Here is a 16,570-nt window from a genome sequence, read left to right as displayed (position 1 = left end):
TTATTATTGAAAAGAAAGGTTACTCAAGTGCACCATACTGTAGGTGCCCCTTGTCCCGGCTGTAAATTGCCAGTACTCCCCACAAAATACGATAGGAATACATAATTTTAAGATGCTTTATTTTATTCCACAACACTGGTATAACATTATTTTAGTCTAAATGCTACATTTAAAAAAACACAGAGGACCAACACCTGGGTTTAATAAATTATAACATTCCAGCATCAGAATAAATGTGCAAAGAAAATGAAATATACCTGTACATAATATATTTCAAGATACAAAGCAAAAACGTCTTCACCAAAATCATCAGTGTGAGGTTACCCATCTCACTAACACTACAGCACACTGTATAATTCATTAGGAACTTTACTTCATTTCTTACTTTTTACAAAAAGAGATTTTAAGGAGATTAAGTTAAATGGACATCTAATCTCTTGACCATTTTTTACTCAGTAATAGGAACCCCATAGCTACCAGTGAGCTTTGTTAACAGATGCCATTCAATTAATTTACAATAAATAGCATGTTGTACATGTGTTGACCTTTTCTGTCTGCTATATTAAAATAACCATATAAAACAAAAAAAGCAAACAAAATATACAACAGTGTATCATTAACAAAGACATGGAGAGAGACTGGTTAAATCTCAAATATTATTTACAGCAGATTACATTCAATTACAATTTAACATGATTTTAGGATAATTGTCCAACTCCTTCAAATATGAATATCATGCATTTAACCTGCATGCTATTGAGTGTGTGTGTGTGTGTTAAATCTGAATTCCTCAATCCAACCAAGCTCAAACAGTAGTTATTTCATGTTGACACATTGTGCAGTCCTACTTTTGGGACCCTGCATTGAAAGGTGTTTGGGAATGTACAGTATTTCAGAGATGTAATGACCTGTTGCTTTGCTGTACCTGCCAGCAAGACTTCTTGATCAATGTAAGAAGAAATATTTAAAATGCAAGACATTTGAAGGTCACTTTTTGTTGTTGTTGATTGAGCCAAGTAATTAAAACCAAAAATATAATCATAATTGGGAAAATGTGCATTTGCCATTTTCGTAATTCAGTCAAATAAACAAAAATAAAACAATATGGCACAATGATACCCCAAAAAGACTTCAGTAGATTCGTAACACCTAAAATTCAAATAGTTTGACAATAAATAAGGCTTTACTAATGTCAAGCAGTCAATGGTTAATGACACAATATTGCAAATTATTTTTAAACAGGCCTTAACAGAATTTAACCAAATAAATTCTCAAAACACAAAAGTTTAAGGTTATTCTGACATTAGGAATAGAATATAGAGTATAAGTCACAATTAAGAGCAATGGTAAATTGCTTTTTAGTATCAGCTGTATCATCAATTGCAACATCTCTAGCATTATGGGCCGAATTCGAACTTGAGTTCCGATTTGCACAAATCCGACATCAATTCACTTGCACAAAAAAATGTGAGTTAAGAACACACATCTCAAGTTAGTATTCAGCTCTATGGGCAGTACAAACACCATGTGTTAATTCAGTTAACTCAGTGTGAGCTGGATCACATAGATTATACAATAAATAGAGGACTGGCTATACTGTACACTTGGTTTCTATGGTAGCAGCTTCAGAAACAGACCCAAGCAACTGTCCTTCCTTCCATAAAGCAGAACCATAAATCATAGAATCATACAAGACTGACAAGTGACAACACAAATTAATTGAAACATTGATAATTTGTCTAACTATTTCTATTTTGCTGGCACAGTTAAATAAGTAGGTAGTTAGGAACTTTTCGGAGATAAATACAACTTCATAAAATATATACTGTATATATAATGTCTTCCCCCCAAAATATCCTTAATTAGTGGTAATTAACGTTACTTATCTTCTCATCAAAATTATTAACAATTCGCTCAGCCCATCAACCAGATCTTTGAGGGAAGACACTTCAAATATCCCAGGGGGTATCAAATGAACAGAGGACCTTGAATTGAAATTCATGCACATCAGTAATAACTGAAATGACAAAACGGATTAACAATGATAAGCCCAAATGGGGTAAAGGTCTGCATTCATGACATGCTGCACATTGGCTGGCACAGGGGAGGACAGCTACCTGCCTAATGGGGAAGTGTATATCAACAGCCACTGGAGTGTTCTGACAGGCGACAAGCTATTGGACACGAGGGGCAGCAGATACAGTGCAGTGTGGGATAGAGGTCATGTGCTACATTCACAGAGGTTGAGAGATAACGTCTTCCCTGAAAAGTGGAAGATGAAAATGCATGTGTATTTCTAGCTTTCCTGTTCATTCGACTCTCCCTCTACTTCTCTCAAACGTCATCAAAGATTCTGCTCCGTGACGAGGACATGGACAGGTACCTGCCTGGTACATGTCTGCAACATGGAGAGGCACAGTGAGCATACTGTATATGTTTAACAACACTTACTTCTGTGTGATTTGCTTACAGGTATCGACCACAGCAGAGCAGAAAGTGATACTACCACACTTAAATTAGATAGAGTGGGGACTGGAGGACATATTACCTGGTGGAGTCTGCTTCAAGAGGGTCATCTGAAAGTGTCTCTGCATTGAAGTCCAAAGGCTCTGCGTCCTGGAGAAGTTCTATAGAGTCTCTCTCTGTTCCTCTGCCAGTCCGAGAGTACTTTGCCTCTGTTGGAGAAAAAACAACGATCAATACCATATCACTGCCTTCCGCAGTTAAATTCAGATACATGTTTAAGGGATTTATTAAGAAGTTGTGGGGTTGATATCCTTAGTGGCATCATGATAAGACAAGACTCTACAATAGGAAACGAACCAGTGATTAATTGTTTAACAAACAGTGAGTAAAATCTAGCCAAACTGTAGAAAAACAAGCACAACGTAATGTAAGTAGGCTTTGCGACCATTCACTCACGTCTATTAGTGTTAGGGACAGTATCAGAGTAGTTGGTCTCAGTCATTTCTGCTGCTTCATTTCTAATCCTGTTCCTGGCGGTGTCTTCCCGCGTGTTACCATAGCGCTCCTTCCACTCCTAGAATACGGGCACAAGCCTGACGTTATCATCTTGATGTTTCTTTGCAAAAAATAACTACCAACGCACACACTAAAGGGGCATGGGAAATGAAAACTAGGCACTCACCCTTCGTCGGTTCTCTCCATCCTCTATCCTTTGGCGCTTTCTTTTCTCTGTCAGAAACACAGAGAAATCACTAAGTACCGTTGTTTTAGTCGCCAACAACATATACACAGAAAACCAAAGCTTTTTTCACTGTCAAATGGTTAATTCAAGTGGTGCCAAACCTCGCCGAATGAGCTCCTTGCCCTCATCAATCAGGTCAGAGGTCATTTCATTGTCTCCCACAAACTGCTGAAAGCCCAGGAGGTTCAGACAGCGGGTGCCCAAGCTAAAGGGTTCATACAGAAACAATGAGGGTCATAAATCAATACACGTTCTTGCACAGTATGCATGTGTGCTGACAGTCGTTTTGGGTCATTGGAGGAGTACTCCTTGTAGAACAGTAAGTTGATATCCTCATGTATCCTAGTATTATTAATATACAAATGCAATGTAATTCCAATATCTAAACAGCAGACTGGACTCACCTGAAGTAGGTAGCAATGCAGAGCAACAATATAAGCATGGGGTAGTAGATGTAGAAGCCATTAGCTATGAACGACAGGACCCTCATTGAACCCATGATCTGCAGAGGAGTGACATATCATCAACATGAGGCCAATAACACATCAATGATTGCGTTCGATCACTGTCAGAAGGATGTGCTGTGTCTTACAGAGGTGTAGGCCGTCTGCTCCTTCTGTTGGTGGGAGATAGCAGAGTCCATGTGGATCAGACCCAGGAAGTTCAGACACAGAGGAGGGGTCAGACGGCAGAACAGCCTAAAGATCAACAAGACTACATTAGACATTTAGCATTAAATCATGTTACATAAACATATACCAGGGGAAAAGTAAGAGATGGTATGGACATTGTCAGTGTAGCCGTCCACATACAGTATAGCTCTGTGCACAAATACAGCAAAACATACACGATTTTCTGAATGTCAATTTCCTCCATTTCTACCATATACAGTCTATGATTTCTAGAGATGTTATCTCTTTGATACTTAGCTAATGCTATCCAATCAGACCCAAATTCCTCCTCTCACTGCTCTCTACCGTCCAGTCACTTACATGCCACTGAACTGCAGGCTGTAGGCATCAGTCTGGTGGTGTGAGGCCAGGTAGTAGTAGTTGAACACTCGGATCCGGAACACAGTGGAGTAAACACAGGTGCACAGGAAGAAGATGGTGATGAAGCACGCCATCTAGTGGACAGAACAATAACATTCATGTGAGAGACCGACATGCTCCAACTGAATTATGCATACACAACAGCATTATCAGATTCACCAATTAGTACAGTCGTACACCAGTAATTGCATTCCGTTGGCATCTCACCTCGATGTACAAGTAGTTGTAGTCTCTCTCAGCGAGCTGGATGAAGACAGCGAAGAGTGAGAGGACGGGCCGGGTGCTGAAGAAGGTGCACTCAGACCACACCACGGCCACAGAGAACAGAGACAGCACCACAGCCAGCAGCCGGTAGAACCACTGTCTCAGCAGGCACTCCCAGTACCACTCTGGAGAGGAACGTACAAACACATAAGCTCGTCAAGGATCTTAGACGTTCAGTAACATCCCAAATGAGAAGCGGAATGGAAGACAGGGTAAGGCCCATTAGTGAGACCTGCACCCGACACTGCGAAGAGTATACTGTAGGTGGGAGTGAACAGTCAGTTGTAAAGTTGATCCAGAGGGTATGTGACCCACCTACGGTAGGAGTGTAAAAGTATCGGCTGAGCCAGCTAGTTGGTTCTGTGGAGGGGAAGCTGTGGACAAACTGGTGGACTGAGCTGGTCTCATTCTTGGCCACGTCCTCCAGGTGCATAGCCTGCTGCAGGAGGATCTGCCACTGGACACGGGTCCTGTTGTGCCTCTGCACTGCGTAGATCACCTGACCATTCACAAAGAACCACATTAGTCTCATTTAAACACAATTTAATCTAATATAGCTAATGGATATATCAGTTAAATGTCAAAGAAAACACAATTAAATATATATCTTCATTTTACTTGTTTGTGAAGCTTCACCAGGCTCTTCTCACTGGGATAGGTGTTCTGTTTGTCATCAAAGTCCTCATAGTCATCCATGTTTCTACCCATCTTCTCCTGGTAGTCCACAGGGCACTAAGGGAGAAAACTCTGTGTTAGGATTAACAAAGGCACCTGACTTTCTCAGGCCACGTCACATTCCTCACTTGTTGTGGAGAGTGTGCACATCTCATTCACTGACAATGTGAGGTTGGGCTCCACATTCTTCACTAAGAATGTGCAATTGTTTCGTTCTTCGTGAGGTTTACCTTTCTAAGAACAGTATCGATGTACTTCCTCAGTGGGTGGTTATACTTGATGGCTTCTTGGACCTTTCTCACTTCCTAAAACAGATGCACAAGAAATGTGGACCAAAGAAAAGGACATAAATGAACACTAGGAGAGCCGAGAGCATCATGTTGACTCAAAACAAATGTACTTTAATTACTCTGCCATTTTTTAAGTCATGCCATGTCCCCCCGTCCTTGACTTTTCCTAAATAAGTCTATATAACACACTGTCGTTGTTAGAATCTTAATATCACAAACAGAATGTGTTAAAGCAGTTTTAAGAGGACATCCTTTTTTCCCCACTGGCCCCTCATTCACTGGCAGTCAGTGATGGCCCATCGAATCTACACCTAAACTAAATCAAAACTAATTTCACACATATAATAATAGAGTTAGCCTAAAGATGAGATTAAATTGACAATAGTCTGATGGGTGAGAATATTATAAATTGTATATGAAGAATCTGATGAACAGCGGGGCTTGGAATTGACACAGAGGCAGGTAAACGGAGCGCCAAAAAGTAACTTTTTCAAATGATGTCTATATAGTATCAGAGCAGTGTAGTGGAATTTTACTGTGTCTCTTTCTGCTTTTTCAGTGTCTCACACTTATCATACATGTTTGACCTGTTGCATACTTAGAAATGTGCCTGTTGTAGACAGACAGGGTGTCGGATGTTTGCTCTCACAAGGTTGGCTCAGCGGGAGTGGAAATATTGGCTGAAAGCCCAGACTCTGTGGTTGCCAGGTGTTCTCCTCCTCTGCTGCCGGTCTCTGGGAGCAAACGCTTTGCTGAGAAAGGATGCACTTGGCTATCTTTGTGTAACCCGTAGCGATAGTATAAATATGCTGAGGGGGAAATACCTCGTCAGAGCTTCTGACTAAACTCCACATTAAGTGCTGTTTGTCTGTAATCTCTCCTCTGGCGTGAATAAACATTAATTCATTTAAGCTCGACTTTGGGGTCCTTAGTGGTAATTTCCACGACAGCAGATTCTGCAGTTTCCAAATTACCCATCATTGTCAAAACAACCCTTGAGCTCTATTAAAAAATATATCACTTTTGGTCAGAATTACCATGATTCTGTGAACTCGCAACACTCAAAGCACAGTAATATATTTAAACTGAAAATATGCCATTCTGTTCTTTTTAAATGCATTTTTGTTAAATAATGTTCCTTAAGACATGCCCTTAATGAATTAATAATTAATGATCTTTGTGATGGTGTTTATTTAAATGGTTAACACAAATTGTGGCATTTTAGTGGTTCTTCATTTGTATGGTCTACAGTTGAAAATGTTATTGTGTTCTTTGAAAATACATTTTGTATTCTAATGTTACCTTCATAAACACAACCAAAATTATATTTTTCTGCGATAGCATACTGTATATAAAATGTATTTATTAGACTGTTAGAATGTTGACGTTCAAAAGACGCGCCATTGGCCCGAAAGTGGGTCTAACGAGGCCAGGCTTTTCTAGTGTTAAACACAATTCAACTCCGTTTCTAAGAAACAGAGCACTCTAAAGTTTCCATTTCGTAGTGAGAGCAGGAAGTATTCCCTACCTCCATGACATCCTCTAGGTTCTCCTCTGCATCAGCCTTCTCTGTCATCAGCTTGGCTGCCTTGAAGTAGGTCTTGATGAGCAGGTGTCCCTGCCGCGAGGCATTCCAATAGGAGCGCGGAATCTCCACCAGGCCATAACCCAGCAACAGCACCAGCAGGAACAGGCCCCAGGTGTTGGCTGCAGTGATACCTATTGTCTGCAGCTCATACCTGAGAGGCAGGGAGACAGACCAAACCAGATTTACATGAGACAAAGACATACACGGTTCCTCCTAATTACCCTTCTGTTTGTACGGTGTTGTGTAGAATACAACGAGGTGAAATACGTTAAACGTGTTTTTGTAGTCAACAGCACACTTTCCAAACCACAAGTCTAATTTGTCCATGTTGCTGTGCACTCACCAGGAGAGGTGCCACTGAGGGTGAACGGCCACATAGATGAGCAGTGAGCCAAAGATGAGCAGGTATGTTCCGTAATAAATGGCATTCTCTATCAGTGCCGTCTTTATTTTCCCAGTGATGGAAAAGCCCCCTGAGCGTGCATAGGACTGCATGAAGGGCAGCAGTAGCCTGCAAGAACAAGGACATCTGGAGTAAGGCAGGTGTACTAGAGTATGTGCATTAAGAAAACATTTCTATAGGGAGAGATGTGGGTAATTGGCTTAGTAAGGAAAGACTGTCAGTCAAACTAAATTAACTTGGGCAGACAATTTCTGTCCAAGTCCTTTTCAGTGTAGTGTTTCCAGTACAAGCACATACAACACCATGCACATTCTGCTCTAACCCTCACCAGGTGAGACACTGAGATGTCCAGTAAACAACCCTCCAGAACACGGGCATGATTCCATCCGGAATGTAGCTCCATGGTTTGTAACACACCTTTGGAACACTGTCAAGGAAAACACAAAGTGTTAATATGGAAGCAAGGTCTCTGATCTTGAATGGCACACATACACAATCCATGTCTCAATGGTCTCAAGGCTTAAAAATCCTTCTTTAACATGTCTCCTCCCCTTCATCTACACAGATTGAAGTGGATTTAACAGGTGACATCAATAAGGGATCATAACTTCCACCTGGTCAGTCTATGTCATGAAAGAGCTGGTGTTCCTATTGTTTTGTATACCCAGTGTATACAGTCACTGTACTAGTGACCTATTTAAGATGAATCAAAACATTGAAACTGGAGCAAAGTACATGAACATTGATCTTCATATTCAAACAATTAAACTCCAATGTTTGCCTTGTATAAACCATTAGGGTAATATCTCAGACTGGGAGAAAACACTTTACATAACGACAAGCAAAACTAAAAAGGACCAGATGTACTCAACATTTCATGGTAGGAAGAGGCTGGACTTTTATAAGTGAAATTAGATTACGTCTAGCTGTTGCAAATAAATGTGTGTGACAACAGATAAACAAAACCTGCCTTGTAATCTTATTTAGATGAGCCTCTGCAAAACCTCTCTCTGGTTTGAGAAGACAGCTGAAACACAGTCTCATGTTTTGAATTACAGCAATGGTTACTGCCTTCTGGCTGGGCCCCTCATCCCTGGTCTTTGGTAACCAGTGTATGCTGGTGTTTTGTTCAACCAAATCCTGACCTTTGACCAATCATGTCATTACCCTGAGTGCTGAACCAAATCCTATGACACATGAACATATGATGACACCCTCTGCACTCTAACCTTTTAGTGGCAGTGGCCACAGTTGAGTTTCCAGCTGTTTGATTGGATAGCAGTGGGGTCACAGGGGGTACGGCGGCATGTTCTTCATGATCAATCTTACACTGCTTGTAGATTGTCTGAAAGGTCAAACACACAGACAAAGGAAGACATCAGAGAGGTATGCAAACACACACCACGTTACTGGTCACCATTTTGATCCAAGTTTTTTGTCAAAGGGAATGGATAAGATGGGGCTTCGGTGTGTGGTGAACGTGTGCAGTAATAGTACTAACCGTGCTGATGTCCAGAGGAAGAATGAAGACGATGAGGAAACACAGGTACCAGGCCAGCAAGGTGCCAAACAGCACCATCCTCTGCTGCTTACGGAAGTCTGCATAGCGATGCAGCAGGAACAGAGCCAGGAAAAACACCACCACTATCTCAATGCCCAGTGCAGCCCCACTCATCCTGCCTCTCTTACCGCTCTCTCAACGGCAAGACAGTCACTGAAAATGAGAGAACGTTTTAGAATCAATCCCCAGAATGTATATAGACTAGAGGCTGTGAAAGAGAAATGTCATATTCACTACCTAATATAATAATAATTCATTTAATTTGTAAAGTGCTTTCAGGGTTCTCTCCAGGATTTTTTAACAAGGCGGTGCTGCTGAGTACATCTGGGGGGGACTCAAGAGATTTTTTGCGTATACCTGTAACCACCATTTCCTGCAATCTAGAGCAAACAATTGCCTTATATCATAACATGTTATTTTTAGATAGTGGCGCAGCCAGTCCACAAGGTGGCGCAGCGCCTCTCTTACATTCTTTAGGGAGAACCCTGGCTTTTCTTACACCCAAGGCGCTGAAGAAATTAATAAAAAATACAATTAATAATAATAAAAACAATCCAAAACATAGAACATAGTAAGCAGACAACAATCAAAGCTATATACAGGTGTCGTCAGATCCGGTGGACAGTAGAACAGAATTAACGGAGGTCCTTGAAAGCTTTTCTGAACAGCTCAGTCGTGAGCTGTGCCTTAAAACGAGGCCAGAGACTCTGCCGCCCTGACAGTGACTAGAAGTATGTTCCACAGCTCTGTCACCCATAGTTTTTAGTCTGCTGTGGGGCTGCTGAAGGGACATGAGCCTGGAGGAGTGGAGGTGTGTGTGTGGGGCCGGAGGGTAGAATGAGGTCAGACAGATTCTTCTAGCCCATGTCAGCTAACATGTTTTAGATTGGTAAATTAGGCTAGCGGCCAGCTAATTAAACTTGTAGTAATCATGGTGGAATTACGGACCGGGGGGCCCCATTGATTTTGTTAGTCACTCTCACTCAGATATCATTTTACAAACATTTCTCTCCACCCTATGGCAAAATGTGTAGAATTGCAGGAAATTAGCTGTAAACTGCAAATGTTCCTTTCCGCCCCATGGGAAAATGAGTAGAATTGCATGAAATTAGTTATAAAATTGCAAAATCTTCTCTCCGCCCCATGGCAAAATGTTTAGAATTGCAGAAAACTTGCTTTAAAACCGTAACATTGTTGCCCTAGAACTACACAGCTGATTCAAATAATCAAAGCTTGATGATGAGTTGGTTATTTGAATCAGCTTTGTAGTGCTAGGGCAAAAAAAAAAACATGCACCCAGGGAGGGGCCCAGGACCGAGTTTGGGAAACCCTGCCCTAGAGAAACAAGTGAGTGCAGATCTGTTAGCATCATGGTTGCACCATTACTACAGCGAAAATTGCTTACTTCTAGTCCAACCAGATCAAAAGATCTGACCCATATTACCGGCCCAACATTTGTATCTTCCAATAGTGGATCGCCGGGACTGCATTTTACATTCATAAACCATGTCGTGGGCCGTTCTAAAACTACTCACGCGTCGACGTCGATAACCATGTTTACACTTTGTTCAGTCATGTTACCTCATAGAGCTCGCCAGCTTGTAGTCCTAAAACCCAGAAATGTGTTACCTCTTGTTCGATAAGCCATCCCTATGGGGAAAATGAATGGGGAAAGAATAGGGTTTTGGAATAAACGCTGAAAATAAGGTCTGAGGTTATCACAGGCTTAGGAGTGCTTATACATTTTGTTCAATGAGGTAATATCAGTCAGTTAACATTTACATTACATTTACATTATTTAGCAGACGCTCTTATCCAGAGCGACTTACAGGAGCAATTAGGGTTAAGTGCCTTGCTCAAGGGCACATCGACAGATTTTTCACCTAGTTGGCTCGGGGATTAGAACCAGCGACCTTTCGGTTACTGGCATAACGCTCTTAACCACTAAGCTACCTGCCGCCCAAAGTTAACATGACCTTTATGAATTATGAAGCCTTTATGTGCTTTATGTGTTTTTTGTATGACATAAATTCTTCCAGATTCACAAAAGGTGACATTAACTGATGAAGATTCTCATAGAATAAAACGTACAAGATCTCCTAAGCCTGTGTTTACCACATACCTTATTTTGGGCCTTTATCCAAAAACACCATTTATTTTCCCATAGTCTTTGTCCAACGAACCATGGCGGAGTTATTGCCTACAAAAAGACACCATTACTATTTCTCTCTATTGACTAGCTAGCTAACAACCTGGTAACTTTACCAGTGTATCCAAACATTTGGGGGCACAGAAAGAAAGGAAAAGGGATATCTTCTTCAGGAGATCAATGATCATAGCAATGAATGAATGACCGATCTCTTGCATGTCCTCATCACAAACCTGACTTTTTAAAGAGACAGTGTACAATTTTCAATGTAATGCATCTCAATTGGAAAACAGTGCTTTACACAATGTAGAAACCTGATATTCCACACAATTGACTAATTTCAATGACAGGTATTTGTGTCAACATGTTAGCTTTTATAAAAAACAAATGTATTTACAGTGTTAAATATTAGTTTCTAGGGCACATGTGCTTCAGAAATAGCTAGAATTCTTACGCTACGTTTAGACAGGCAGCCCAATACTGATATTTTTTCCACTAATTGGTCTTTTGACCAATTTTCACATTATATATTTTTAAGAGTTGATTTAATTAATTAGTCAAAAGACCTATTAGTGAAAAAATATCAGTATTGGGCTGCCTGTCTAAACACAGCAATATAGGCCCAATATAGTCTCTCAATCAATTTAAAACATCGTATTTTCTGGTGCTCCTAAATTTCATGTGGCGCTCCTAACTTTTTTAAGTTGGGAAAACCAGTGCTATCAATGAAATGTTTTCATTTAGAGCCCTGATGGAGCACATACTTAATATGAGTATGTTATAGGTTTATACTGCATGTACTCCTCGGTCATCTACCAGCCCAGTATCTCTTCTTCTAAGAGGTTTCAGACAGAGATAGTCCTTCTCACTGAGTGACACACACTCCCCTCCCCCTCACTCAATTACTTGAGATAACAATAAAATGAGCCCATTTTTCATTGGGTTCAAAAGACACGAGTCCTTGCCTACAAAATACCTGTTGGTATGTGCAAGCCAGAAAGGGTATTTTTGTTGTCCTCCTTTAGAACATGATTAAATGAGAATGGGAAAGTTCCGTTCAGATATACTCTACATGACCAAAGGTATGTGGACACCTGCTCGTCGAACATCTCATTCCAAAATCATGGGCATTAATATGGAGTTGGTCCCCCCTTTGCTGCTATAACAGCCTCCACTCTTCTGGGAAGGCATTCCACTAGAGACTCCAACTAGATGTTGGAACATTGTTGTGGTGACTTGCTTCCATTCAGCCACAAGAGCATTAGTGAGGTCGGGCACTGATGTTGAGCAATTAGGCCAGGCTCGCAGTCGGCTTTCCAATTCATCCCAAAGGTGTTCGATGGGGTTGAGCTCAGGGCTCTGTGGAGGTCAGTCAAGTTATTCCACACCAATCTCAACAAACCATTTCTGTATGGACCTCGCTTTGTGAACGGGGGCATTGTCATGCTGAAACAGGAAGGGGACCCAAACTGTTGCCACAAAGTTGGAAGCACAGAATCGTTTACAATGTCATTGTATGCTGTAGTGTTAAGATTTCCCTTCACTGGAACTAAGGGGCCTAGCCCGAACCATGAAAAACAGCCCCAGACCATTATTCCTCCTCCACCAAACTTTACAGTTGGCAATATGCATTCGGACAGGTAGCGTTGTCCTGGCATCCGTCTAACCCAGATTCGTCCGTCGGACTGCCAGATGGTGAAGCGTGATTCATCACTTCAGAGAACGTGTTTCCACTGCTCCAGAGTCCAATGGCGAGGAGCTTTACACCACTCCAGCCTTTACACCACCTTGGCATTGCGCATGGTGATCTTAGGCTTGTGTGCTGCTGCTCGGCCATGGAAACCCAGTTCATGAAGCTCCCATCGAAACAGTTATTGTGCTGACTTTGCTTCCAGAGGCAGTTCGGAACTCGGTAGTGAGTGTTGCAACAGAGGACAGATTACTGTTACGCACTTCAGCACACGGCGGTCCCATTCTGTGAGCTTGTGGGGCGTACCACTTCGCGGCTGAGCCGTTGTTGCTCCTACACGTTTCCACGTCACCGGGGCAGCTGTAGTAGGGCAGAAATTTCACGAACTGACTTTTTGGAAAGGTGGCATCCTATGACGGTGCCACGTTGAAAGTCTCTGAGCTCTTCAGTATGGGCCATTCTACTGCCAATGTTTGTCTATGGAGATTGCATGGCTGTATGCTCAATTTTGGGCTACGACGACTCAATATTAGGAAGGTGTTCCTCATGTTGGTATACTCAGTGTATAGCCTATTTTCTGTAGCCTGTTCCGTTTGAGACAGAGAGTGCTAACATGAAAAGGAGGATCGGAGGTCAACTTTTATAGCTTGCTACTACTTTAATTAAAAACAATGTTTCTTGCCCATGATGTATTTATTAGAGTTATTGACCTCACAATAAGCTAGATTCTAGTAAATTACATTGTGGTGCTGAAACTTGAAGCAGCAGCCAAGTCACAATCAAATCACTAACAGACAGCTCATGGTGCTGAGAGTCTTATTCATTTAAACTGTATTCATTTTAATTATACTTTACTAACAACAAGAGGGTTTTGTGTTGGAGCCTATTTCTTCCTATTAAGAGGTAGGCCTACCTGTTTGACAGACGAAATTAGGCTATAGGCTGCTATATCCATAGATTTGTCGGTCAGTTCCTCCACCCACCATGCACTCTTTAAATACCTTACCTCCATCAGGGCTGTTAAGTTAAAACCAAGAATCGAATTGAGGGAGTATAGGCCTACCTTTTATTAAAGAAAATTGCAAAAAGCACAGGCCTACCCCTTGTTAGCTTAAGATTTTGAAGAAAATAAATCGGATCCGATTTAATAAAGTGATCTATAACAGCGCTTTGGTCCACGATGCTTTATGCTAGAAACAAACTGGAAAATACCCGGGAAAGACGTTACTCCAATGAATATGGGGATATCATTGTTTCGTTTCTTTGACATTCAGAGGCTGAACTACAACCTTTTATAGCAGAGAAGACAAAACATATAATTTGCTTGGGAAGTAATCTAATTATGTCTAGCAATTGATTAAGCTATTCACTTTCTGTACATTAGAAGATGTTTAAACCCAGACAGCTTTTAGGGAAACATTTGTGACCTCGTTAAGCAACCGAAGAAGAGTAGCCTGCAGTTAAAGCTTACATTTTTCTGCGTTGGTAGGCCTAACTTTTGAAAGTACCACTTTTGAAAGCTCATTTGTAATTATTTGCAAACAGGCACCGTTTCGTTGCAAACAAGACACTGATTTGGCATTGGAGAAATATGATAAGATGAACACAGGCCTATATAGCTATCTCTCTGTCCATTCTTTGTGTGGTATTAAAAAGATTCTGCTAATATGTAAAATGACATAGAATTGCAAGACATTTTATAAAAGGACATTTTTTCTCAGACCTGCAAATACGATGATAGATTCATGCAATGCTATTACTATAATGGAGATGTTTCCACCCCTACTCTTGTCCACGGTGGTCTGCGAACCCACAACCTTATGTACCATCAACATTTCTGCGTTGCCATGTAATGCTTACAGCAACAGTCTTCTAAAACTGCATATCTAAAGGCTCTGGTCTGTCCAATAAGTGAGGGTAAACAGTAGACATGTTTTCTGCTATCCACTTTGTTTTAATTATTATTTTGGGTATATTGGGGAGGGTAACTTTTTTTATTTTTCAAGCGTTCAAGGAGGGTTTAGGTAAAATATATTTTGCTGAATGGAGGGCCATCCATTTTAATTTCAGAGAGGTCCAATTTTCTCCTTATAACCCTTATTATAAATAACGTTCACTCCCTAATCGCTAGAAAAATGTATGCCCGTGTATTGAAACATAAAAATCACTGAAATGAGCAGACAGCGCCGCCTTGCTTGCTAACTAGCTAATTCCACACATTGGCCGTGTTCGAGAGCATCAAAACCGTGATGTTTCATGGGTAAATTGTGACTGATCTACAAATAATATTGAGTAGTTATTTAGGATGCAAGGTGATATGTAGATCATTCAGTTTCGAATTGCCTTTAAAGTCTGCTGCAATGTAGAACGTGCCCAACGTCTTAGCTGCTATGTCAGCTCACATTACAATTCAATAACAAATAAACAAAGACGCTTTCACACTTGTTAAACAACATAACATACAATCTAATTTGTCAGACCAAATTAACATCAACGCTTCAATTGCCTTATAGATGTTATTATCGCATTTTGGGCCGCGACGAAATATTAATAGCAAACGACCTGTCAAAAATGCTAAATGATAGCTCGCGAACAAGCTGTGTTTGTAGCTAACTACATACGCTAAAATTGTCTCTTACCTTCGTTTTGTTTCGAATATACCGTTAGGATTACAGCCAAAATCCCATCTATGATATTGTAAAATTCAACTACAGTGTACCATGTAAGAATTAGCTTCACATCCTTGGTTCTTCCTGGTCTGGGTTATGGCAGCTGGGGATGATGGGAAGTGTATGCGTTTGTAACATGTTTTGTCGCAAAGTCAGAGAGAGCCACGTCTTTCAAAATGACAACGCAGACAGACAAAAATAAAGAAAAATGAAAATCACACAAAATATGTGAAACCAGACACTCAAAATCAGTATGACTATGTTCTTATTCCAGATCTGAATTACCTTTATTCGGTTAGTACATCTACATATGGTGCTGTTCAGTGGCGGCTCCTGAAAAAATTCTCAGGGGGGGCAATTTTTCTGATGATTTAGGTGACCTACACACATTTTAAAAAAGATATGTCCAGCAACAACATGAAGACAGGGGCAGCATATAAGTCAATACCAGAAGCATTTATTGACTGATCTCAAAAGTGTTGGCTTACCAGGGTTGGTGGAGCCCTCAGTTTCATCTTTGCCTCGCAAAGCTAACTCAAACACTCCGCAAAACTTCACACACTGGATTAGCCGGCTGAGGATGTGGCGGTTCTTGCTAATGTCGTAGTAAATATATTTGTTATAGTGAATATGGAATATGATATGTTGAGTAAAATGTTGTGCTAAGATCTATTTAGGTCAGGAGCTGGTTATAAGTTCTGTTCCTATCCAATAACAATGGACAAAAGGGTCCTATCTTGTCAGCCTTGTCAGTTTCAGTTCTCCAGTAAACTTGTGATTATCAACACTAACCTCATCGTTGTGGCGGCGGACAGCTAGCCTGTATCCCTCATCCAGTTGAGTGGGAATGTTCACTCTCCCCAAAGCAGACAATCTCAAACAGCTATCCATGTGGGTCTTTGACAGCTCATGTTTCTTAATCTTTCCTGAAAGATGGTGCATGTCCGTTACACACCAGTCGCTGTCCAAGCGGTGCTGTCTGCCGTGCCGCCTTCAGGGTGAAAGAGTAAGCAGGGGGTAG

General features: G+C 41.0%; 1 protein-coding gene across 4 annotated transcripts; it reads right to left on the bottom strand.

The window, feature by feature from the left end:
• Positions 1–102: 102 nt before the first annotated feature.
• Positions 103–15,628, bottom strand: LOC311128072 (G-protein coupled receptor-associated protein LMBRD2B). 4 transcript variants are annotated; one of them, XM_084160027.1, is made up of 20 exons: positions 15,520–15,628; positions 11,164–11,241; positions 10,577–10,691; positions 8,982–9,194; positions 8,710–8,825; positions 7,809–7,907; positions 7,421–7,588; positions 7,018–7,228; positions 5,430–5,504; positions 5,143–5,256; positions 4,840–5,023; positions 4,468–4,649; positions 4,201–4,334; positions 3,801–3,906; positions 3,613–3,710; positions 3,310–3,413; positions 3,149–3,195; positions 2,923–3,040; positions 2,549–2,675; positions 103–2,398 (listed from the first exon to the last, which is right to left on the bottom strand). In XM_084160027.1, the coding sequence occupies exons 4-20, from the start codon at positions 9,153–9,155 to the stop codon at positions 2,335–2,337; spliced, it is 2,121 nt and encodes a 706-aa protein (XP_084016153.1). In that variant the 5' UTR covers positions 9,156–9,194; positions 10,577–10,691; positions 11,164–11,241; positions 15,520–15,628; the 3' UTR covers positions 103–2,334. The 4 variants fall into 4 exon arrangements, with proteins under 4 accessions (XP_084016153.1, XP_084016154.1, XP_084016152.1 ...); XM_084160028.1 differs by having other exon boundaries at positions 10,623–10,691; XM_084160026.1 differs by having other exon boundaries at positions 8,982–10,691.
• Between the last annotated feature and the right edge of the window lie 942 nt (positions 15,629–16,570).

This window comes from Coregonus lavaretus (genome assembly GCF_964263955.1).
Source record: "Coregonus lavaretus genome assembly, chromosome: 4".
Classification (NCBI taxonomy): domain Eukaryota; kingdom Metazoa; phylum Chordata; class Actinopteri; order Salmoniformes; family Salmonidae; genus Coregonus; species Coregonus lavaretus.
This window is presented reverse-complemented; position numbering and strand designations above follow the sequence as displayed.

Coding starts and splice junctions, on each gene's coding strand:
- LOC311128072 (XM_084160026.1), bottom strand. CDS start 9,155: ATGAGTGGGGCTGCACTGGGCATTGAGATAGTGGTGGTGTTTTTCCTG. Junction 4,650..4,839: donor CTTTTACACTCCTACCGTAG/GTGGGTCACATA, acceptor GTTCCTCTCCAG/AGTGGTACTGGGAGTGCCTG. Junction 2,399..2,548: donor CTTGAAGCAGACTCCACCAG/GTAATATGTCCT, acceptor TCCATGTTGCAG/ACATGTACCAGGCAGGTACC.